This window comes from Entelurus aequoreus, linkage group LG02, assembly GCF_033978785.1.
Source record: "Entelurus aequoreus isolate RoL-2023_Sb linkage group LG02, RoL_Eaeq_v1.1, whole genome shotgun sequence".
Classification (NCBI taxonomy): domain Eukaryota; kingdom Metazoa; phylum Chordata; class Actinopteri; order Syngnathiformes; family Syngnathidae; genus Entelurus; species Entelurus aequoreus.
The window spans coordinates 42,754,902-42,780,283 of NC_084732.1; the positions used below are offsets into that span (position 1 = coordinate 42,754,902).

The 25,382-nt window shown below is 38.3% G+C and overlaps 3 protein-coding genes across 8 annotated transcripts in view; 2 read left to right on the top strand and 1 right to left on the bottom strand.

The window, feature by feature from the left end:
• The first annotated feature begins 4,413 nt into the window (after nucleotides 1-4,413).
• LOC133634054 (cytochrome c oxidase subunit 4 isoform 1, mitochondrial) lies at nucleotides 4,414-19,814 on the top strand. 4 transcript variants are annotated; one of them, XM_062027020.1, is made up of 5 exons: nucleotides 4,414-4,551; nucleotides 17,135-17,211; nucleotides 17,924-18,091; nucleotides 19,223-19,354; nucleotides 19,487-19,814. In XM_062027020.1, the coding sequence occupies exons 2-5, from the start codon at nucleotides 17,136-17,138 to the stop codon at nucleotides 19,621-19,623; spliced, it is 513 nt and encodes a 170-aa protein (XP_061883004.1). In that variant the 5' UTR covers nucleotides 4,414-4,551; nucleotide 17,135; the 3' UTR covers nucleotides 19,624-19,814. The 4 variants fall into 4 exon arrangements, with proteins under 4 accessions (XP_061883004.1, XP_061883023.1, XP_061883013.1 ...); XM_062027039.1 differs by having other exon boundaries at nucleotides 4,416-4,551; nucleotides 17,927-18,091; nucleotides 19,487-19,813; XM_062027029.1 differs by lacking the exon at nucleotides 4,414-4,551 and adding an exon at nucleotides 15,212-15,294 and having other exon boundaries at nucleotides 17,927-18,091; nucleotides 19,487-19,812.
• emc8 (ER membrane protein complex subunit 8) lies at nucleotides 7,045-15,247 on the bottom strand. The gene is made up of 5 exons (XM_062026999.1): nucleotides 14,692-15,247; nucleotides 12,985-13,061; nucleotides 9,224-9,293; nucleotides 8,046-8,140; nucleotides 7,045-7,956 (listed from the first exon to the last, which is right to left on the bottom strand). The coding sequence occupies exons 1-5, from the start codon at nucleotides 14,905-14,907 to the stop codon at nucleotides 7,797-7,799; spliced, it is 618 nt and encodes a 205-aa protein (XP_061882983.1). The 5' UTR covers nucleotides 14,908-15,247; the 3' UTR covers nucleotides 7,045-7,796.
• Nucleotides 19,815-20,283: 469 nt separating the features above from the next.
• Nucleotides 20,284-25,382, top strand: part of dusp22a (dual specificity phosphatase 22a) — a 33,464-nt gene continuing 28,365 nt past the window's right edge. For 2 of the 3 annotated variants that reach the window (XM_062027073.1, XM_062027091.1), the window contains exons 1-4: nucleotides 20,284-20,591; nucleotides 22,443-22,476; nucleotides 23,097-23,179; nucleotides 23,994-24,043. In XM_062027073.1, the coding sequence (XP_061883057.1) occupies nucleotides 20,571-20,591; nucleotides 22,443-22,476; nucleotides 23,097-23,179; nucleotides 23,994-24,043 (188 nt within the window). In that variant the 5' untranslated portion in view covers nucleotides 20,284-20,570. The remainder of the gene's footprint in view (nucleotides 20,592-22,442; nucleotides 22,477-23,096; nucleotides 23,180-23,993; nucleotides 24,044-25,382) is intronic. The other variant, XM_062027082.1, reaches the window with a different exon arrangement.

A 25,382-nucleotide genomic window follows, 5' to 3' on the forward strand; every position in this document is an offset into this window, starting at 1 on the left:
TTTTAGACCTCCACCCCAGATCACACCTCACTCCTACCGACTTCTCCAAAGTGGGCTGGCTCAGGGTGGAGGACAGAGTAAAACAACTTGCACTGAGCCTAGTCTATAAAATCCACTACACCTCCCTGATACCGAAGTACATGTCAAACTACTTCCTTAACGTAAATGACCGCCATAACCACAACACCAGGAGGAGCTCCACTAACCACGTTAAACCCAGATTCCGATCTAACAAAGGTCTTAACTCAAATCTCTTTATATGCCACATCACTATGGAATGCACTCCCAACAGGTGTAAAAGAAAGGGCATCTCTATCCTCCTTCAAAACCGCACTAAAAGAACACCTCCAGGCAACTACAACCCTAAACTAACACCCTCCCTTCCTCATCATACCTCTTCGGATTGTAAATAATCAAATGTAGACACTTTTTCTTATACTTTCTGATCTCTCTCTCTCTCTGTCCACTACTTGCTGTACATATCCTACCAAGTCAGTCCTACACTGTTCCAATGTCCATTTCTCTGATGATGCAATTGTTGATGACTGAAGTGTTAATACCAACCAAACCTAACACCCCCCCCCCCCCCATATCCCACACCCCGGATTGTAAATAATGTAAATAATTCAGTGTATATACTCTGATGATTATCTTGTGTGATGACTGTATTATGATAATAGTATATATCTGTATCATGAATCAATTTAAGTGGACCCCGACTTAAACAAGTTGAAAAACTTATTTGAGTGTTACCATTTAGTGGTCAATAATACGGAATATGTACTTCACTGTGCAACCTACTAATAAAAGTTTCAATCAATCAATCAAAGGTAGCTAATTGCTTTGGAGAAGTCGAGGATGGTTTGTCGTGATCCCAATATGCAGAGCACAGCGGGAGACAGTATGCAGGTAAAAAGGTATGTAATGCTTAAAACAAAAATGAACAAAAGGCAAATCCTGCTAGGAAAAGGCACTGAAGCATAGGGATGGCTATGCAAAACGTAAGTAAAACTGAACTGGCTACAAAGTAAACAAAAACCGAATGCTGGACGACAGCAAAGACTTACAGTGTGTGTCCGTGCATGACATGACATTCAACTGGCTACAAAGTAAACAAAAACCGAATGCTGGACGACAGCAAAGACTTAGTGTGTGTCCGTGCATGACATGACATTCAACCATGTCCCCACTAAGAAGGATAGCGTCCGCACAACTGAATTAGTCTTGGATTGCCAATGCAAAGCAGGTCAGGCCATAGCACTCAAGGGAAGAAGTGGAGCTGCTACAGGAAAACACCAACAAAACAGGAAGGGCCACCAAATTAACAGCGCAAGACAGGAACTAAAGCACTACACACAGGAAAACAACAAACTAAAAAATGAGACAACCTGGTGGAGTTTCATTTTTTATCGTTTCTGCTGGTGGTGTGCCTCTGTATTTTTTCAATGAAAAAAAATGTGCCTCGGCTCAAAAAAGGTTGAAAAACACTGCATTAATCTTAATCTCGTTATATGCAAATATAATCAAATTACAATAAAGTCCATTCTATTCTTCTATTCTATTCTACTCTATTCTATTCATTAGATGTCAAGTGTGGTTTTTTTTTGCTCTAAACGCTTGTAAATGTAATACAGTATTGCCGTAGTACTTTTTATTTAACATTTTAGAAAAATATCCCGATTGGCAACACTAAATTGGCCCTAGTGTGTGAATGTGAGTGTGAATGTTGTCTGTCTATCTGTGTTGGCCCTGTGATGAGGTGGCGACTTGTCCAGGGTGTACACCGCCTTCCGCCCGAATGCAGCTGAGATAGCCAGCACCCTCTGCGATCCCAAAAGGGACAAGCGGTAGAAAATAGATGGATGGATGGAGACAAATGAAACATTGCATTGAGACAGACATCTCTAGCCGAACACAGCCAGTTGTACTTTGAAATCAGTGACACCTATTCAACCTGTACACTAGTTGGCGCTATGCACCACAAAGAGGGGTGAGCTATTATGTTGAGATGCAGAATCAGAATCAGAATAGTTTTATTGCCATTGTTTGAGAACGGGTTCACAAACTAGGAATTTTTCTTGGTGCAATCGTGCAACACAAAACACATATAACACATATTTGGTACACAATTTATGCACAAAAACAAACAAAACAGAGCGCACGAGAGCACCGAGGCAGCCTTCATCGGCGCCATTGAGGCAGCCTTCATCGGCGCCATGATGATGACGAGAAGAAGAATATTAGAAAATGAGTCTTGATATTGCTATTAAAACAAGAAGAAAGAAGTTATCCTTGCTGGACAAAGTGGACATCCTCTTTATGCTAGAGTAGGTTTCACAGTGGTTAACTAGTAAGTCTAATTTTAAAATAGAGTCCTCCACTTCTAGTGAGGTTGAGTGTGAGCAGCAAAAGAAAGATAAGTGTATGAATCACATATTTTACTTTTCCCAAGGGGATTGTCTACCTAACTGAAACTCAGGTACATGCATTTTGGGAAGGCAAGTGGCAAAGCCAGAAAAAAGGGCACCTCTCTAGAAAAATATCCGTACAATTAATATTATTATGACAACAAGCGGGACAAGCGGTAGTAAATAAATGGATGGATGGATGAGTAGAAATGTACCCAAAGTACTTTGCGCGAGTCCGCCACTGTAGTCCAACGCTGTAGTCAATACGCTCCTCCTTTTTTTCTATCCTCTTGTTGTGGGACAGACATGCACATGCATCCTCCGCTATACATACATATATATATATATATATATATATATATATATATATATATATATATATATATATATATATATATATATATATATATATATATATATATATATATATATATATATACACTACCGTTCAAAAGTTTGGGGTCACCCAAACAATTTTGTGGAATAGCCTTAATTTCTAAGACCAAGAATAGACTGTCGAGTTTCAGATGAAAGTTCTCTTTTTCTGGCCATTTTGAGCGTTTAATTGACCCCACATATGTGATGCTCCAGAAACTCAATCTGCTCAAAGGAAGGTCAGTTTTGTAGCTTCTGTAACGAGCTAAACTGTTTTCAGAAGTGTGAACATGATTGCACAAGGGTTTTCTAATCATCAATTAGCCTTCTGAGCCAATGAGCAAACACATTGTACCATTAGAACACTGGAGTGATAGTTGCTGGAAATGGGCCTCTATACACCTATGTAGATATTGCACCAAAAACCAGACATTTGCAGCTAGAATAGTCATTTAACACATTAACAATGTATAGTGTATTTCTTTAAAGTTAAGACTAGTTCTTCATTGAAAAGTACAGTGCTTTTCCTTCAAAAATAAGGACATTTCAATGTGACCCCAAACTTTTGAACGGTAGTGTATATATATATATATATATATATATATATATATATATATATATATATATATATATATATATATATATATATATATATATATATATATATATATATATACACACACAGTATATATATATATATACATCCATTTTCTACCATATATATATATATATATTAGGGCTGCAACTAACGATTAATTTGATAATCGATTAATCTGTCGATTATTACTTCGGTTAATCGATTAATAATCGGATAAAAGAGACAAACTACATTTCTATCCTATCCAGTATTTTATTGAAAAAAAAACAAACAGCATACTGGCACCATACTTATTTTGATTATTGTTTCTCAGCTGTTTGTAAATGTTGCAGTTTATAAATAAAGGTTTAGTAAAAAAAAAATAAAAAAATAAATTAATAAATAAAAAACTCTGCGCATGCGCATAGCATAGAACGAATCGATGACTAAATTAATCGGCAACTATTTTAATAATCGATGTTATCGATTAGTTGTTGCAGCCCTAATATATATATATATATACACAGTATGTATATATATATATACAGTATATATATATATATGGATATATATATGATCTACAAAACCAGTGAAGTTGGCACCTTGTGTAAATCGTAAATAAAAACAGAATACAATTATTTGTAAATGCTTTTCAACTTATATTCGTTGAATAAATGACAAAAAAAATGTCTTCCCATAATCCATCCCTTTTCTACTGCTAGTCTTTCTTGGGGTCGCAGGGGTGCTGTAAAGATGAAAATATGTGATGCATGCAGAAAGTCTGGGCAGCACGGTGGAAGAGGGGTTAGTGCGTCAGTGCGTCTGCCTGACAATATGAATTTCTGGGTTCGATCCTGCGCTCCGGATCTTTCTGTGTGGAGTTTGCATGTTCTCTCCGCGACTGCGTGGTTTCCTCCCACCTCCAAAGACATGCACCTGGGGATAGGTTGATTGGCAACACTAAATGGGCCCTAGTGTGTGAATGTTGTCTGTCTATCTGTGTTGGCCCTGCGATGAGGTGGCGACCTGTCCAGGGCGTACCCCGCCTTCCGCCCGAATGCAGCTGAGACAGGCTCCAGTACCCCCGCGACCCCGAACGGGACAATGGATGGATGGATGCAGAAAGTCTGAGTAAAGTTAGATCATCCAAATTCACAATTCTGGTTGTGGCTTGAGGAGGATCCTCTTAAGGTGAGGTCTTCCTTGACCGCATGGGCAGGTTTTTGGGTCTGCTGCAAACCACAAATTTGGCAAAAGCCAATTAAACCCATTTGCTGGCTCTCCCTTCATGTATGTTGCTTAAAAAATAGAATAAGACACAATAGTGTTGATTTAAGGTGGGGGAAATAATCGATTTTTAGATGCATCGCAATTCGGACATGGACAATTATAAAATCAATTAGTATACGTCAACAATCAATTTATTTATTGTAAATAAAGTAATTTAGACAGTTCTATAATTTGGCTGAATGCAGCAAGCCTAATCAGAGACCCAACCAGCTCCTTTTTTATAGGGCACTTATGTTCAAAATGCAAATGCACTGTTTTTAAAAGTTGCAAGTGATAAATGCTTATGTAGTGAAACAAAAATAAATGTAATACTGTATCAATATACATAAATTAAAGGTGCATCATTAATCTATTTTTTATCGAATCGTAGCTCCTGAATCGTAATCGTAATCGAATCGTTAGGTGGCCAAAGTCTCCCACCGCTAGTGTTGAGGATTATTACTGAAATTGACTGAAAGGTTCACCTGTCAAACTTCACGCAGATTTGAGCTTTGTAGTGTAGGAAAGGGTAAGGGGGTCTGAAGATGCCAACCTTACCTTGAAAGACTGAATAGTCCCCAATTTGGAAACAAAAGTACGCTTTAAAAGTATGTTTTCCGTATTGAACGCACCTTGTGTCATATTTTTTTATTACTGTAAGAATAAAAAATAGTCACACACACTACAAAAAAGACGTCCTAGAATACGCTCAAAGATGTCTTGACACATTAGTGATGAGGACCGTAGAAACATAAACTGGGACGATGAAGGTTTCCCCAGATCTCTCTTTTATCAGATGGTTGACTGTCTGATAGTTGAGTTCAATAGGTGTTTGTCAAAGAAAAATTGTGAGATTATGTAAGCTATGCATGCAGTCTCTGAACCCAAACTTCTTTAATGATGAGACTCTGTTTGCATAGATGAATTTGGGAAACATTCTGCTACTTCATACGGCAACCGAAGAATTATGCTTTTCTGAACCTGTATAAGGGAGTTGATTGATTGAAACTTTTATTAGTAGATTGCACAGTTCAGTACATATTCCGTACAATTGACCACTAAATGGTAACACCCGAATAAGTTGTTCAACTTGTTTAAGTCGGGGTCCACGTAAATCAATTCATGGTAATAGAATAGAAAGTACTTAATTGATCCCTGGGGGAAATTCAGCACCACAGTTCGCTCACAATAGACAAGAAAAATAATAAATAATATAATATATATAATACATTATATATATAATATATAAATAATATAAAAATATTCTACATATACTCTACATTTAAGTGCAGTTAGACCGTCTCTGCTCATAATGTGCCTCACTATGTCCTACTTAGGCATATACTGAATACAATTTGCTAGTCAGAAAGTACCTAGTTAAAACCTGCTCTTGTTCCTCATGTCTAAATTATGTCAAATTGTTGCTCAATAAATGTGTTTTAATTGATGTTTAAGTAAGAGTAACTGAGTGCATTTTCCTGTATGCAGAAGTGGTTATTAAAATGTTCCCAATTGTTTCTGTACATAAAAAAAACTGCTAAATTCATACACATATCATCCCCTGTGTACTTACATATATTGAATGTCAACATTTACAGACTCCAATTGCAATTTGTTGTTCAAGTAACCTACTAATTGTCATAGTCGGTGCACCCACTGAAAAAGCTTTGGCTACCCTTTTGGCAAACCCAAACATTTTTTAATTTACCAAAGTTTGTGTTGTAAATTGGATGTTTTATTTTCATCCTTTCAATAAATCCATGAAAACTAGAGAAGCCCTCCACGCCAGGCTCTTCATCTGAATAGAAAAAAAAACCTCCTGAGTCCAGACAGCGATCTAAACACCCGCAAAATTTAAGATAAATATGAAACAAGTGATGAAATCATCACTTGTTTCTCATCCCATTTTTGAAATTTACTGAACATGTGTTATCTAAACTGATCCAGATCCGAACCAAAATGTAATGACTTGCTTCTGTTCCCATTTTTGACATTTAGTGAAAGTTTCTAACTACCTGACAAACAAATGGCAATGATTAACATCCTGGTGGAGGTAATAATTAATGAAAGTGACTCGAAAAAGGAATAGTTGTGATATTTTGATCTTATAAAGTACAAATATTATAAATATATACACTATTTGACTTATTTATCAATTACAAATACAAATTAATATTGTACAGAGCAGTTTGAGGAAAAGACAAGTTCAACTTTAAATTGTAACTTACTTGCATCATATTTTGAGTTTTTGCATTATAGTAAATTGACTTAATAAAATGTTAATGTAATAAATTGACTAAATAAAATGTTAATGTAGTAATCACTGTATTAGCATGTGTGGTTTACTTGATAGAAAACTGCTCACATCAGTTGCTTTCCACTATTGTGTGTCACTCATTAAAAGTAAAATAATGCCAACCTTGATCAGTTTAATACACTCAAATCAAAACCAAATATTTATTTATATTCCCTTGAAAGTGACGTGATTTAAAAAAAGATAACTTTTTACAAATTAAACTTCAGTGATAGACAGGTGGCATAAAATGTTTCACTTCCAAAATGTACATTCAGTTAAATAAAATCAGTTTAATGAAATGAAAACACAATACTGCAGTTACTTGCTATGGCTGACAAATGACTTGTTATCTTAAACACAATTACTGCAAATACATTAGTTATGTTTTTTAGATTAGGAGAGCTCAATCAAATTAAGTAATGAAACAAAGAGGCAGACCGAGTTAATGTTAAAATCTTTCAAATAACATTAAAATAAGTCCATTAGCTGATGTTCCTAGAAAGACAAACATCCCATTGTAGTTTGTTTTCTATCAAGTATTTCAGCACTGTAGTTAGTATCAACTAAAATTCTGACTTTACTGCAATATAAATGTAAAGGAAAATAAAATTGTTAAAAATTCAAGACGTTTAATTTATGGACCTAACTACGTATTAAGAAACAGCATTCTTTATAAAATGCATGTTGACATATTTCTCTTTACCAGCTGCCAAAATGCACATCAAGTACTTGCCCTTGAGAGAGTTTGACCAACAAAAGGTCCACAAATTCTGGACAGCAGCAGAACTTGAAGCTGGAACCGGGACATTATGGAGTGTTGTGTGCTCCTGGGCCACATAAAGTTGCAGTGGCAGTGGCCTCCACGCACCTCTTAGCACAGATCCAGGACGGACTTGTTGATCACCGGGTTGGTCCAGTCGTTCCTGAGGTCATCCAAGTGATTGTCAAAATCAATCAAGTCCTCGTAGGACCTTCCCTCTAAAAGAGCCGATGTGATCTTCTGGGCTTCGCTCCAGTCCTCGAAGGAGTCGCTGGAAAGATGACAGAGTTGTTTAAAACTAATTTAAGCCAAATGTTAACAACAAAAGAGGGAATAATCTGAAAAATATGAAATACTTACACAGTGACGTCCCTGCTTTTCCATTTATCTTCATGATGATCATAAATAATTACAATGGACTCCTGGCAACTCATTCTTAACCTGCTGCTGTCCACCTGACAACAAACATTGATGTCATCATGTGGATATGCATTGTATACATCAGTTGCAACCCACTAAATTACAATGGAGGAACCAGTGTCCTGTATTTACTTCTTGTCCATGGTAAGAAACTAATTTTATTCAAAAGAAGACTTAGGGCAGCAACAAAATGGATCTTAGTGACAAAGCTGAGACTGTAGAAAAAGTGGAGCCTTAGTTTACAAACCACTCATTGTATGACCTTTTCGAATTACGAACCACAGACCACGAATGTGCTTTGGTGTACAAACTTTGTCTCAGTGTACGTATGTTTCAGACACCTATTGTGTGCCTGCAGCACGGCCATTTTGTGCCTGATCGATCTCCGGTGCTTATTCAGTCAGCAATGCAGTCTGTCGTTCGCTGCTCTGTGACCTTTTTGAATTTGGTTTTTTTTAGCCTTTTTACATTTTTTCCTAGTTTTGCTAGCTAAATATGAGTCCAAAAAAAGCAACGGACAAGCGATTTGTGGTTTGAAACATTCAGGAATTATCCTAGGCGTTTTCGACATCGCTGCCTCCCCCTACTCCCCTCCCTTCCACTGCACACAAAGAAGATTAACCAACAAGGTTAAGTGGATTTATTGTTGTGTTCCTAATCATTGTATTCCTAACCCTTAACTGTGAAAAATAAGGTTTTTTGTGATTTAAATTGTGAGTGGCGGCTGAATAGGAAGTGGACAGTTGAGCTATTTGTTGTTGTTTTAGCTTTCTTATTAAATAGAAAATTGATCCCTCAACCCCTTGTTATGGTTATATATACCGTACTGTAAAGCGCTTTATACTGAGTTCAAAATGTACAAACCTTTACTAAAATATGGACTTTTGTCGAGGCTGAAACTTATAATTACTTTGTTTCGTAAGGAGAAAATTGTCAACTTACACAAACCTTTTTATTTATGAACCCTGTTCAAGAACCAAATACATTTGTAAATCAATGTTCCACTGTATAATACTTAATACTTTCCTTAGCACACAGTAATTACTTTCTACTGGACAACATTGACAAATAAATGTTTGTTTGAATTGGGTACTCCAGTTAAAAATGTGTTTTTTTACCATAACAATCGCAGCATCACTGAAACTCTCAGAAATCCTTGCTGCCACTTTTTCCGCAACCTGGTTGGGTCTGAAAAGGAGAGAATGTGGGGAAAAACAACATTCAACATATCAATCCTGAAAAACTACCGTATTGACTCAAATAGAAGACAATCCTGTATATAAGATTTTTTACCAAGACTTTGTTGAGTGAAGCTCTGACTCGCTTGGGGAGAAAGTTGATTAGTGATGGTTTGCATGTACAGTGGTACCCCTACTTACGAATAATTTGAGATAAGAGTTGTCTCCTGGCTTTTTTTTTTGCTTCAGTCACGAGCATAATTAGAGTTACCAGCCCCATCTATTGCCAGTTGAATTGTGATTGTTCACAACCTAGGCCTGGGCTGATCATGAATTTTGCTGAGTAATTTATTGTCCAACAAATTTTTGCCGATAAACGATATTATTGTCAGCAATATTTAGACCAAATTGCAATCATAATATTTAATAATAAAAATAATGCAAGTATTCCACAATAAACGCTATAAACTTTTGATTTCTCAGTAGGTTTTATTTTAATTATTGTAATTCAAATATTACTAACTTTTAATTAAACAATAAAAATAAAATGTACTTTCAAACTTTGTTATTAAAAATTGCACATTGAACAGGAAACATTTTTGAAGTTAAGTTTTTGGTTTGGGTTTGCGGTCGTGTGTTTTTTGTTGTTGTTGCTATCACTTTCATTACATTGGGCATACTTGCTCATTCGTTTGAAGCCAAAGTATTTCCCACACCTGACATTTGGCTTTGCAATCATCTTTTATCCTCCTAAATGTTGTTACATTGTGGTGCTTCTAACTGTGAGTTGCAACTCGCGAGGATCTGTCAGCACATCCTGTGTGGGTAAGCTAGCTGTCCCGTCTCCGCCCACGGAGACAAAGATTTTGGATGACCTGCAAGAGGATTCACTCTGTTCATTTATTTCTGATATCAAATACATGCGCTTAGGTGCTGAGAGGGATGCACAGAGTAAATCCTCTTGCATCTTGTTTGAAAGCAAGAGACGAAAAAGACTAACACAAAGACATGGCAATTTATCGATGAAAGCAAAGTTATCAAGTTAATTTTCATTTATCCTTTGATTGTTAATGTATTTACTATTGGCCCAAGCCTACCACAGCCTACAGCCAGAGATTGACACAATCCTTCCCTCCAATCACTGGAACTGACAGTGCATAGGAGAAGAAGCGGAAGACCGAATTAGAGAAACAAACCGTTAAAAACATGTCCCACTATTTAGTAGTCATACAGCAGTTCAGTCTACATCAAACAAGCTGCAGCCACAAACGATGGACATTAATCCATTATAAATACAGAGAAGCTGCTGATGCTGCATTAGACATGTTTAAGTTGTTTTTTAACTTGACGGTCGAGCATTACTTTTTGTACACAGACACAGATTTCTGTCAACTCTGACCTCTCCGGTCCCTCACTTAAAAACAATAGGGCTGCACGACTAATCGTCATCGAGGTTTTAATTAGTGCGATTACATATACGCAAAAGGCTGAGTTTTTGGGTTTGTTTTTCCCCCCGCCGTCATCAGCCTTTGAGTGACAGACATATTTGCCAATCAGTATTGTTGAGCCTCGCGTATTTCAAACCGGGAAAAAGACCTCTCTCTCAATGCATCACTCTGAGCGCGTTTATTTAACAACTAAATTAACTGATCGCATTGATCCCTCTTTTCACTCATTAGCAATCTTTGTCTCGTTGGTGGGCGGAGAGTGGGGTGTCAGCTTTACACACACAGATAGCACATACAGACAGCTTCTCTACTCGCGCTGTGCCGCAAAGTAACAAAAATGTCATCCATTTCTTACTGCTTGTCCCACTCAGGCTAGCAGGGGGCTGGAGCCTACCCAGCTGCACTTGGGCGGAAGGCAAAATTAGGGGAAAAAAATATGATTACAAAGCCAAAAACCTGTTTGGTAATAGTTCAGCTTCATATTGTATATAGGTGGGAATCTTTGGCCACCTCACAATTAGATTACGATTACAATTCAGGAGCTACGATTCGATTAAAAATTGATAATTGATGCTTTGATTAATTCCCACATTTTTCAAACTAATGAAAATGTTTGCAAAACTGGAACATAAGTGACCTGTAATAAAGGAGCTGGTCGGATCTCTCGGTGAGGTGGCTCACTGCAGTCAGGCAAATCTTAGAACTGTCTGCATAACTTTATTTACAATAAATAAATCGATTGACATTTACTAATCGATTCCAAAGACTATAAAAATGGGACCCATAACCTCCCTGCTTGGCACTCAGCAACAAAGGGTTGGAGTTGGGGGTTAAATCACCAAAATGATTCCCGGGCGCGGCGCCGCTGCTGCCCACTGCTCCCCAAGGGGATGGGACAAATGCAGAGGACAAATTTCACCACATCTAGTGTGTGTGTGACAATCATTGGTACTTTAATCTTTAATCTTAATATAATCGTCCATGTCCGAATTTCGATGTATCTAAAAATCAATTATTTCCCCCACCTGTAAGATTGGATGTGCGTTATTTGCCCGTCAACATGGAAAACGAGTGAAAATGCTGTGATCACGTGATGGCAACAAAACAAGACAAGGTCCGGACCTAGTTTTTCTAACTGGGAAAAAGATGCACTTTAAGATGTTCAATATCTATTTAAGTAACATTTTTGCTTACAGAAATTAATCTATTTTATTTTGTTTGTTTACTTATTTAAGATAAGATAACAAAGTTGTTTACCTTCCAATTACAGTAAATTGGTAAAAAAAAAGATATACTGTATACAGTAATGAGCAATATAAGTTTATATCCTTTTAAATGGTTACTTGCATTATTATATTCTATGATTACATTACATTATAAACACTTGTTTTTATCGATTATTTATTCAGTTAAGGAGCATGATGTAGACAAAAGCTTTGAGTCGGCCTGCATAAAGCCAAATATTTTTTAAAGTAAATTATTGAATATTGTTCTATCTAATGTGTGGCACCTTGAGGCAAGAATATGTTGATTGACAGTCTAAAAGTAACATGTCTTCCTTCACTTTTTATGTTCGCAGTTTTACTGCATTTTTAAGATATAAAAAGCGCAAATGAAATCGCCATTGCATTTTTGAGAGAAAAATCGCAATTAGGTTTTTCTCAAAATCGTGCAGCCCTAGTGTGCAACATAAACAACGATTTCCGAGTTCCTATTATTACATTTTTAATTATTATTGTGACGGGGAAGCAGCTCATAGGAGACGCCTACAAAATTCTGCTCCCCAATATTGAACATCTTAAAGTGCATGCTGAACAATATTACATCATTTAATAAAACTACTCTAGTTGTTTGTAGTACATGCTATTGTAATGTTTTTCATACAGAATTATCTAAGTTTGTTTTTCTTTTTTAAAATGCATGTTACATGTTTATATTTAACTTTTTTATTCTATTCTGTATATAGTCAATTATTTTGTATATTTTATTCAACTTAAGTTATTGCTATTTTGGCTTTATTTCTCATGGTGGAGTTGATTTAGGTTACAAGTGTTTTGGGATAAGAGCTCGGTCGTAAGCAGAGGTATCATTGTTTTAATATTTTAATGCCAAATATAACAATATAAATAAATACTCAAATAAAATACTAAAAAAAAATAATATCTTATATTCGGGGTCAATACGGTACTACTGTATATACAAGTTTTCACTGGTTGTTTTATCAAAACCCGTCTGCGTCTCAAATATCGTTACCTTGGATCCTTGATGCATTCGTTGGCTTGATAGTAAGCGACAATAACGTAATTATTTTCCTTACACCAAGTATCAATCTGTAAAGCACAAAGACATTGAGAAGTCAGCATTAAATGACAGACACAGTAGTCATGTAGAAACATATACTGTATGTTATGTAATTACAGTCTTGTTGTTTTCCCATCTCTGGGTTCTCCAACTAGATTATATCAGGTTCTGTTGTCTTCCACGCTATCAAACCACATCTTCAACTCACATTTTACAGAAAATATACAGTGGTACAATAAAGCCTTCACTGCATGTTAAATAATATTAATAATAACTGAACACATCAGTAGAAGCATTTAAGTCTGATCTTAAAACTAATTTGTAAACTCTAGCCTTTAAATAGACCCCCCTTTTAGACCAGTTGATCTGCCGTCTCTTTTCTGCTCTGCCCCCCTCTCCTTCGTGGAGAGGGGACGGTACAGATTAGGTGACCACAGATGACGCGCTAGCTGTTCAGCATGTTCAAAGTCGGGACCCGGGGTGGACCACTCCTCTGTGCATCAGTTGGGTACGTCTCTGCGCTGCTGACCTGTCTCCACCCAAGAGGATCCCCTGCTGGCCCCACTATAGACTGGACTCTCACACTATTAACTAGATCCACTTGACCACCATCATCATCGGCGGTCACTCGAACGAGTATGACGATCCTCCTGGTAGGGGTGTATCCCTTTATGGAGGATGCCTGTGCGTGACTTAGTTTAATGTGGGGAGACTGGTGCACAGACAGTCACCACACGATCCTTGACAGAATCGGGTCAGGGTCCAGTGGCATGGAGTCCAAGACGACTGGGGACCCTTTTCTGCTGCAGCTTTCTTCCGCCATCGCAGCCGTTGTGGTCGTTCTTAAATCTACCGTCTTCCGCCGTTGAGGTCTTCACCGTATCCCTGTTTTGGGGGCAGTCAGGTACTAGGCCTTTGCCAAGGGCCACCTGGGGTAACAGTAGTAAAGGGGTTAACCTCCTCGTGCCCCAAGACCCCATAGAGGAGCCTCCACTGCCGGATGCACTTTAACATCATGCTCAGGACACACACTCGACGTCCATTGCATCGGTCGTCCCCACATCTGCGGTCCCCTCCAACGTTTCTCATTGTAGCCCAATGGGTTGAGTTTTTTCCTTGCCCTGATGTGGGATCTGAGCCGAGGATGTCGTTGTGGCTTGTGCCGCCCTTTGAGACACTCGTAATTTAGGGCTATATAAATAAACTTTGATTGATTGATCCATCCATCCATCCATCCATCCATCCATTTTCTACTGCTTGTCCCTTTCGGGTCGCGGGGGTTGCTGGAGCCTATCTCAGCTGCATTCGGGCGGGGGGCGGGGTACACCCTGGACGACTCGCCACCTCATCGCAGGGCCAACACAGATAGACAGACAACCTTCACACTCACATACTAGGGCCAATTTAGTGTTGCCAATCAACCTATCCCCAGGTGCATGTCTTTGGAGGTGGGAGGAAGCTGGAGAACATGCAAATACCACACAGAAAGATCCCGAGCCCGGGATTGAACTCAGGACCTTCGTATTGTGAGGCAAATGCACTAACCCCTGTACCACCGTGCTGCCTAACAGAACACATATATTTTTTAGGTAACGGTTGTTAACAAAGACTACATTAGGTTTCCACTATGCATGGTAATAGCGCGCGAAATCGACTCACCAGTGTTAAAGCAACTTCCAGCATGGGTGCCAGAGCCAGAGTGCAGTGGAAGAGCGGTACACAGTCCACACACAAGACAGGGTCGTGGGGGTGACTTTCTTTCTTTTTTTCCTTGCCTTTTTCTGCCACCAGTAAGCCATTCACGGCATTATGAGGATACTTGGCAGCGTGTAAGATCATTTTACAGTACGCCTGACTTGTCAGCTGAATAGGCATGATGGCGGGAGGAATATGCCAGACGCGATGTTTAACAAGTTAGCTAATATTGTATATCATGCCGGGGATAAAAGTCGTACCTCGGTTATTACGTTAGAGAAAGCACATGAGCTTGACGCTAAACATCCACACGAATATTACATGTAACTACGATAAAGGGATGTCCTTATTTGCATCGTCAAAAATGAGCCGAGTCAGACGATGCGATTGTCAAACTTATCTTCCTTTTTTCTTTACGAAGTCGTCCACTGCCGAACCGGCGCTAACGTAAACCGTAACGATGTTACCGTCAATTGTGTCGTAAAGGCATGACCTACTTCTGAAGTACTTCCGGCCTGTGTCACACTTCCTCTCTGAGTATCTGTAGACGGCAGCAAGGACGACACAGTAAGCTATTTCATTGTTTATTTACAGTGTCTTGTCGGTATTTGTCTGAATTTAAGAGTTTTTTATGAAATTAAACTTGCATATCCGAATAGTACACGTTTATCTGACAATTCAAGTCGAATTATTTTAAGATGAACCGAGTGACTTTGTCCAAGCCGTTCAAAGCTAGCTTTAGCTAACGGTTGCCTAGCAAGCTGTCGTTAGCTTCACACAAGATGGATTTTTGTGTGTTTTCTTTCTGGCTTTTCTTCAATGGTCTATTTGGAACAGATTTGCCACTAGCGATTCAAGTGCTGAACAACACAACGCTGGCATACACAACCTACAGCAATACTCATCAATTGCATGTACCGAGGCGCTATGACCTTGCGTGTGCAGCTAATGCTAAAGCTGGCCAAGAACTACTGCGAACACCAGACGTCAGGTTCTGATACTTTGATCGGTTTATGTACGTCAAGTATCATATTTAATATCGGTGCTGTAAAATTAAGTAACTGGGGTTTGCCAGTTATCGGGGTCAGTACATTATGACATTTGAAAAGGCGCATTCGAATGCAATCTGGTCAGGAGGAGGTTGTATTACAAACTTAATGCATGCAATCAACATACCGTGTTTTTCGGATTATAATTCGCATTTTTTTTCATAGTTTGGCCGGGGGTGCGATTTATGTGTGAAATTATTAACACATTACCGTAAAATATCAAATAATATTATTTATCTCATTCACGTAAGGGACTAGGCGTATATCAGCTTGACAGATTGTTTGGTAAACATATAGCATGTTCTATATGTTATAGTTATTTGAATGACTCTTACCATAATATGTTACGTTAACATACCAGGCACGTTCTCAGTTGGTTATTTATGCGTCATATAACGTACACTTATTCAGCCTGTTGTTCACTCTTCTTTATTTATTTTCAATTGTCTTTCAAATGTCTATTCTTGGTGTTGGATTTTATCAAATACATTTCCCCCAAAAATGTGACTTATACTCTAGTGCGACTTATGTTTTTTTCCTTCTTTATTATGCATTTTTGGTCGTTGCGATTTATACTCCGGAGCGATTTATAATCCGAAAAATACGGTATGTCTTCGAAATGTTTCGATTAATTAGTCAACCTTCAAACTCTGTGTAATCAAGCGCATCATTTTCTTTGTAAATGTTTGCGAGAAACTGAGTACTGTATTTTTCGGAGTATAAGTCACTCCGGAATATAAGTCGCACCGGACGAAAATGCATAATAAAGAAGGAAAAAACATAAGTCGCACTTGAAGATAAGTCGCATTTTTTGGGGAAATTTATTTGATAAAACCCAACACCAAGAATAGACATTTGAAAGGCAATTTAAAATAAATAAATAATAGTGAACAACAGGCTGAATAAGTGTATGTTATATGACGCATAAATAACCAACTGAGAATGTGCCTGGTATGTTAACGTAACATATTATGGTAAGAGTCATTCAAATAACTATAACATATAGAACATGCTGTACGTTTACCAAGCAATCTGTCACTCCTAATCGCTAAATCCGATGAAATCTTGTACGTCTAGTCTCTTACGTGAATAAGATAAGTAATATTAGTTGATATTTTACGGTAATGTGTTAATAATTTCACACATAAGTTGCTCCTGAGTATAAGTCGCACCACCGGCCAAACTATGAAAAAAACTGATTTATAGTCCGAAAAATACGGTACTTAGTTTCATATTTCTCAGGATGATTGATCAAAGCAGTCTAACGTTGTTTGCATCTTACAGCAAAATAGTGTTTCATAATTTTTATTTGTCATTCCAGTTATGTTTGGATAATGAATGTTTCTTTTTTTCCACAGAATGCTGGCGACCAGAGCCCTGAGTCTTGTTGGCAAACGTGCCATTTCCACAGCTGTGTGCCTACGTGGAAGTCATGGTGAATATTGTAGACAAGGAAAAACAAAGGAAGCAACATGTAACGCCTTTTGTTTAGACATTTGAGTTTTTGAGTTTGCTGATGTATCAGCAATTCAACGTCAAATGTGAACGTAATATGTGAATATAAACTCATATCCAAAGTGAGATATTTTGATCATAATGGCTTACAGTTTTTGAAAACTCGAAATTTTCCATTTGAGGTTTTCATAGACTGTATACCATAATCATCAGAGCGTGCATATGTCATATATTAGTTTCACCTTTAAATCTAATTGCTGGAAGAAAACCTTTGCACAATATTATTTTTTTTTTGTTTTAACTGTGTCCTCTCTATTTCACCCGATATTCATACTTAAATTAATTGCTAGAATCATTATACGTTTGAACAAATATATTTCACATCTCAAATCAATTAGAAAAAGGCACGCAGTGGCTGTAATAAACTGTTAGGTGGAAATTACTGGTCGTCATCTTTGTCAAACACATTGCTTGCACGGCAGACATGGCATCAATAAAGCTCAAGTTTACAGTGGAGAAAAAGCTGTTAAAGATTGGCCTGGACATTAATAGCACATAAACAAAGGGATAATTTGTATGCTGATTTGTAAATGATTAAGTTAGTGTGCACAGCTTCACAGTAAGCATACTGTACATGTTCACATACTGTATATGTCTTCATTTCAGACTTTATTATTGTCTCTGTGTTCTAGCAGGTGTCGCAAAGGTGGAGGCCTATACTCTCCCTGCCTACTTTGACAGTGTGGACACCCCCCTCCCAGATGTCCGCTATGTGCAGGACCTGAGTGCAGAACAGAAATCCCTCAAGGATAAAGAGATGGGTTCATGGGCTACACTCTCCAATGAGGAGAAGATAGCATGTGAGCATTGGCTACAGTGTATTGTGTTGTTCTGGTAGACCTTATTACAATACAGTTGCCATATTTTATAGACCGTAGGGCGCACTGCCGATGAGCGGTTCTATTCAGCTTTATTTGTATACAAAAGCCGCATTAAACGGGTCATATATTTTTTCCTACATTTAAAACACTTTTTGTGGTCTATGTAACATGTAACAATGATTTTTTTGGTCAAGATGTTGCATGGATTATGTTTTAAAGACCATCTTTAAGCTTCTTTCTGACCGTCTCTTCAAGATGTGCCGTTTTATGGGCGGTCTTATGTAAGTGGCCCACTTCAACAGCGTTGTCTCCTCGTCATCTTTGTTGTATCTGTAGTTTTTAGCGCTTCCACAGCGAGTCTACTGACAGTTTAAATTAAACTTTATGCTACTTTATATTAGAAATGGCAGCAGCGGAGGATGAATGCCCCACAACAAGAGGATAGAGAAATATAAAGAACTTGTTGACTGCGTGGACGACAATGCTCTAATTTTCTGGACTTATGCAGATCCCAAATACACATTAGCAAGTGCCAATAGGTAAGACAAGTAGGTTTTGCATATTGTTGTGAAACAAAACGCTAGATAATGTATCCTAAAAGGTGCCATTTCGGGTTCCTTAAACACACACACACACACACCATAACAATACCCGTATGTTGAAGCACATTATGTCTGACTACAGAAGCGATATAGTTCCATCAAGCTGTGCGGCTTCCTAGCTTATCAAAGTCAAACAACCAGTGTGACAGATGTTTAAACGCTGTGTGTATATTCTTAATGAAACATAAAAGTTTTGGTGTTGCTTGCTTACTTGTTAGTGTAATTTATTGACCAGGCAAACTTGCATTCCACATATACCTCTTGTAATTGCCATCTACTGGTCACACTTATCATCACACTATGTATTAAATAAAATTGCCCTAAGTACAACCATAATTGATAAGTATATTGGGCGCACCGGGTTATAAGGTGCAATAACGATTTTTGAGAAAATGAAAGGATTTTAAATGCACCTTACAGTCCGAAAAATATGGTAAATAATGCATACACTACATTTCTAAACATTTAATTAACTAAATTTGTGCTCAACCGTTCTCTGCCTATTCAGTGTATCGCATTACCTTCAATGAGAGCTTTGCTGAGATGAACCGGGCATCTTCTGAGTGGAAGTCTGTGACTGGCGGAGTGTTGTTCTTTCTTGGCTTGACCGGTCTGGTGGTGCTTTGGCAGAGGAAGTATGGTAAGTTCTTGCAGTATATATTGCTATATTTGATCAAAGTTTGTTTAGATCAATGTAAAAATGCAATTCTTGAGGATTACATTGTTGCTTTCAAGCAGCCAAAATAGGTTGAACGTCTGTCTATCTTTCCAGTGTATGGACCAGTTCCTCACACATTTGATGATGAGCTCAAAGCAAAAGAGCTGCAAAGGATGCTGGACATGAGAATCAACCCTGTGCAAGGCTTGTCTGTTAACTGGGACTACGAAAACAAGCAGTGGAAGAAGTAAAGTTACAAGCGGACCATGTCACACACTTGAAAACAAAAAGCAGACCAATTCAAAGATCCAGAAATAACTGCATTACTGTATTTATCCATTGTCCACTTTACCTCAGTGTGATTATTATGGAAGACCTCTTCCTCTTATGTTCATTGTACATTAGAGAAATAAAATAAAACATCAATCAAAAATGTGCCGGTTGACTGGGGTTTGCAAAGAAAATGGGCTGAAATAACAATTAGTAATATTGTAAAAACAGGACATCTAACTGCATGATGCTTTTTAATACATACAATGTTAAATAATAGACTGCTTTATGATCACAGTACTTCAACTTGACAATGAGGAAAACGTAACATGGTACACGCTTACTAATTTTATCTGGACTAAATGTCACCCATACTCATCTGGCAAAGTGCTTCACTGCAGTCTGTGGTTATGATACGTTCAATAACACTTGGGTGTAACCTCTCCCAATACAACATGTTTTTCAGTTTGATCCAACAGTAAGATTATGTCATGGAGCTGTTTAATTTTCAGGATATAATACAAAATTCCCTTTTCTTTTAAAGATGCCACATTACTATGAGGAACACGCTTTATTTACGATACTGCCAGTCTTTTAAAGATGCTACATTACTATGATGAACACGCTTTATTTACGATACTGCCATCTGGCAACCCTCGCGCGACGTCACTTCCCGGATAAGCAACTTGTTCCGGTCTAAGCAACCCGGAAAACGACACATAACATGTCGGAACTGCTGGATTCTCGTAAAGTCATAGCAAGTTAAGGTCTATTTAAACATCACCAAACAGACAATCCATAGCAATGTGTTTTATCGTCAGCCGTATGTAATTTAAGTATCCAAATTCTAGTCCAGCTTCCTGTTTTCGAGCCTTAGTCATTTTAAGAAACTTGTTAGTTTCAGCTAATACATATCACACAAAAAGACATGGGCAATGGAATGAATAAGGTAGGTTCTGATATGTACTTTTTGTGTCGTGTTCTCTTGTTGCACTGGAACTGTAACAGTGGTCTTTACTCCGTGCTCACCTATCACGACACATGTGGACAGTCTGCGTCAGAGTTGGATGTTGAGTGTTTTAGTTGTTATTGTATGTTTTGTGTCAAAGTAATTGGGTGTTTTAATAGGTCTCCTTGCGTTGACACAAGACAAAATCATTTAACAAATAACTAGGGTGTCTCGATACAACTAGCAAATGTATAAATCATAAATTTTTTGTTCATTTTTAGTGTGGACTGATAAAGGTTTGATCAAGTGATATGACTTAAACAGAGAGGAATAGTAGTATGTATGAATAACATTAACCTATTTATTAATAACCATCTGGAAAGGACTTATGTTGTCTTTATGTAAAAGTAGAGTTAATTGGCAACATCTAGTGCCCACAATAATTAAATACGTTTAATAATGCGGACACGTCTGTTACTTTCTGGTACACCTCTGCCTTGGGTAGTTTGTGTATGTAAGTAATATGCAACTAGAATTATTTGAAACATGTTTTTATGGACACATGTCATGTTTTAGACTACTATATCCATACATCCATCATCCATCCATTTTCTACTGCTTGTCCCTTTTGGAGTCGCGGGGGGGTGCTGGAGCCTGTCTGAGCTGCATTCAGGTGGAAGGAGGCGTACACCCTGGACAAGTCGCCACCTCATCCCAGGGCCAACACAGATAGACAGACAACATTCACACTCACATTCACACACTAGGGCCAATTTAGTGTTGCCAATCAACCTATCCCCAAGTGCATGTCTTTGGAGGTGGGAGGAAGCCGGAGTACCCGGAGGGGACCCACGCAGTCACGGGGAGAACATGCAAACTCCACACAGAAAGATCCCGAGCCCGGGATTGAACTCAGGACTACTAAGGACCTTCGTATTGTGAAGCACATGCACTAACCCCTGTTCCACCGTGCTGCCTAGACTACTATATTCAAATTCAATTAAGGACGTATATTGCGTATATCTAGCTTGTGTGCTCACTGCTATTGTGTGCCTAGCTGCTGCGTGGCTGCAAGTTCCTTGCAGCCTTTAGCCTCCCGTGTAGTTGTTGTAAATTACTTCACTAAAATGCAAGCAAGACCAACATTGTGTGCTTATTGGACTACATTTAAATGTCAAGTGGCTGTCCAGCTTTGGAAACATAAAGACTGCACAAAACTGCTTGTATCGTAGCGCTTATATTGGACATTTTAGATGCAAGGCGGTATACTTCGATACTAATGTTGGATTGGGACACACCTACGAATAAGAGATGTCTGTAAATAAATACTGTAAGAAATCAAGCGACAACCAAGTGACACTGTATCTTTTTAGATGGTTTGTACCAAAACATTTGGACTTTGCTTACTCTTACTTTTGACAATGTGATTCAGCAAGAAACAAAAGTCTAAAGACACTGTTACTCATCTGACCTCTGACCCTTGAACACATAGGCAGACTGATTGCTGTGGGATCCAATTTGTATTGTATTTCCTCTCCTGATAATTATGCTAACATTATGTGCAGTTGTGTTAAAACGTATTTCAGCAGTGCATAGTTTGACCAGAAAGACAACATACTCCTTGCCAGTCATCGCTTTCTTCTTTGGGATGACGCATCAGTGCTTCAGGCCTTGTATGTCCCTAGGAAATGTTGCCTGAACTGGGCTTGGTGTTTCTTAAGCCTTAAGCCTCAAATCCAATCAGGCTCAAGTCAGGACAGATTTGCTCCTTTTTAGGGGAACTTTTTTGAAGCCACACTCACATGTAGAAACTAATAAGCGCACAACATGTCTGTGACTTCTGTTTCACAGGTTGTTGACGGCCTTTACCTTGGGAATATAAGAGGTAGGAAAAGATTTATGGTATTTATCAGTTTTTTTATTGGCACACACAGAATCCCACTACTGAAAACATAAACATTAAAACAGTAAGTAAATAGGACAAATGCAAATATTAACTTTGTCATTACTGTATTACACTAATCATCATAGTATAATTTATTTATAGTTCTTATCTAATTGTATTATTGGAAATACCAGTATTATCTGATAAATATTGTACTTTTTGAACAACCCTGTTATTCTTAAGAATTAAATTAATTGTGTTTGTTCTCATTTATTTGACTGCTTTAATTACTGGAGCAAACCATTTTTGGGGATAGATACCTTGTTATTCTAGCCCGTCTTTTGTTATTTCCACCACCATCAGTCTTATAGATTACTCAGTGAAAGTGATTTGGCCCAATAATTCTAGAATTATGGTATTAGCAGTGTCTCTAATTTTTTCCACATTACTCACTAAATTACTATCAGTGTGCCCATCACTGCATGGCCCATTTAAGACGACATTTGAAGTGTTCCTACTTTAGCCGCTGTGCAGGTGGCACGAGCACAAAGTGACCATGGATGTAACTGTCATCAGACTGTGTCCTTTCAAATTCTCTGACAGTATTTGTTTTTACCTAGATTCAGAAAACCGCCAAAGCCTCTCACAGAATGGCATCACCCATATCCTATCTGTGTACAACAACGCAAGGCCTGTGTTTGAGGTTAGTGTATTAAAATGAGGTTAGTGTATTCAAAATAATTGTCATCTTCTGGGAACAGTATAAACCAAGTAACCAACTTCAAGTCTCTTGGGTCTTACATAATGGATGCTGCAAAATATATGAAGTCCGGCAAAGCCTCAGCATGGACAGCCTGCAATAAGCTGCATGATTTATGGCACTCGATCATCTATAATGAGACGAAAATGTACACCTTTAGAACGCTGATAAAACCTATTCTCCTCTATGGCGCAGAAATGTGCACTCTCACTACATAACAGTAGAAGCGCCTGGACGTGGCTTACACCAACTTGCTCAAACGCGTCCGAAACCTCCACTGGTCCGAGCATGCTACCTTAGAGCGTATATACGGAGATATTATGCCACTATCTCAGAAGGTAACAGAAAATATTTAAGAAGCACTGCTCTAATATTTGTTTTCTAATTGTTATCTTCGAAGTGTTCAGTGAGTCTTTAATATTGTGGTGTGTGTTGTTAGCCAGCAGAGGGCAGTGATGCATTACATTTGGTTCAAGAGTGTCCTTGAAGTGTAAACGATCCTGTTTTTTTATGAAGGCAAATCATATATTTGCAATGTGCAGTCATCTCAATGTTAGGTTAGGAGTATTTGTAGCTCCGTTTGTAAGCACTATAAGGGCTTTGCAACTGGAAGTCACACTCAATATTAAAAATGTGGCAACTTTTATAAATTTTCCTCATTATTTTCTGGTGTCAGTCATTCAAATTGCAATGAACCCTGTAGGTTGCCCCATGAGCCGCTTATAATGCATTGTTTTTTTAAACGTGTGTTGTGCAGGACAAGACCTACCTTTGTATTCACGCAGCGGATGCGTCCAGTGAGAACCTGTGAGTATTAACACACATGCACGCAACCTCTGACATTCAGGGATGTGAGCACACTTATAGGAAAATTGAGAATAAAAAAGGAACATTTTTATCAGCACAAAGTGCTGCCATGCAAACTCCAAAATGCAATTTTGAAAATCAAGACTACATTTCCTGCAACTGGGTTCATTTCTACTAGAGATGTCCGATTATATCGGCCTGCCAATATTATCGGCCGATAAATGCTTTAAAATGTAATATCGCAAGTGTGTGAATGTGAGTGTGAATGTTGTCTGTTTATCTGTGTTGGCCCTGCGATGAGGTGGCGACTTGTCCAGGGTGTACCCCGCCTTCTGCCCGATTGTAGCTGAGATAGGCTCCAGCGCGACCCCGAAGGGAATAAGCGGTAGAAAATGGATGGATGGATGGATCGCAAATTATCGGTATATCGGTTTCAAAAAGTAAAATTAATTACTTTTTAAAACGCCGCTGTAACCCTCCCGATTTTCCCGGGAGACTCCCAAATTTCAGTGCCTCTCCCGAAAATCTCCCGGGGCAACCATTCTCCCGAATTTCTCCCGATTTCCACCCGGATGACAATATTGGGGGAGTGCATTAAGGGCACTGCCTTTAGCGTCCTCTACAACCTGTCGTTACGTCCGCTTTTCCTCCATACAAACAGCGTGCCGGCCCAGTCACTTAATATCTACGGCTTTTCACACACACAAGTGAATGCCATGCATACTTGATCAACAGCCATACAGGTCACACTGAGGGTGGCCGTATAAACAACTTTAACACTGTTACAAATATGCGCCACACTGTGAACCCACACCAAACAAAAATGACAAACACATTTCAGGAGAACATCCACACCATAACACAACATAAACACAACAGAACAAATACCTAGAACCCCTTGCAGCACTAACTCTTCCGGGACGCTACAATATACACCCCCGCTACCATCAAACATTACATTCACATGTAATGTACAACATAATTTTTTTTTGCAGATGATTTATTTACATTAATATAATTGAAAATGTAATGTAAAATTATATAACATGCATGCAAAGAATTCAGAAAAAGTTTCCCATTTGGCAACTGTATGCTGTAGCCACACCTCCTCTGGTAATACACTTCCGGTGTTGTGACTTCTGTTTACAATCTGTCACTTAAAAAGTATACCTTTTCGCTGGCTACTAATAAATACTCTAGAGCTACAACTGGATCTAACAGTGTACAAATTGTGGACAGCCGTCAACGTTGTGGCTCGGGGAGCGAGCGGAGGCGACAACAAGTAAGCTAGCTAGATGGTTCGCTACTAGCTAGCTTGTTTCGGTGCTCCTGAACGTCT

Bases quoted from the DNA above. Each gene is read 5' to 3' on its own strand.
- emc8 (XM_062026999.1), bottom strand. From the start codon at position 14,907: ATGCCTATTCAGCTGACAAGTCAGGCGTACTGTAAAATGATCTTACAC. The intron at 13,062-14,691 runs GTGAGTCGATTT...TGTGCTTTACAG, and splicing joins TGGAAGTTGCTTTAACACTG to ATTGATACTTGGTGTAAGGA. The intron at 7,957-8,045 runs GTAAGTATTTCA...TCATCTTTCCAG, and splicing joins AAAAGCAGGGACGTCACTGT to CGACTCCTTCGAGGACTGGA.
- LOC133634054 (XM_062027020.1), top strand. From the start codon at position 17,136: ATGCTGGCGACCAGAGCCCTGAGTCTTGTTGGCAAACGTGCCATTTCC. The intron at 18,092-19,222 runs GTGAGCATTGGC...CTGCCTATTCAG, and splicing joins CAATGAGGAGAAGATAGCAT to TGTATCGCATTACCTTCAAT. The intron at 19,355-19,486 runs GTAAGTTCTTGC...CTATCTTTCCAG, and splicing joins GCTTTGGCAGAGGAAGTATG to TGTATGGACCAGTTCCTCAC.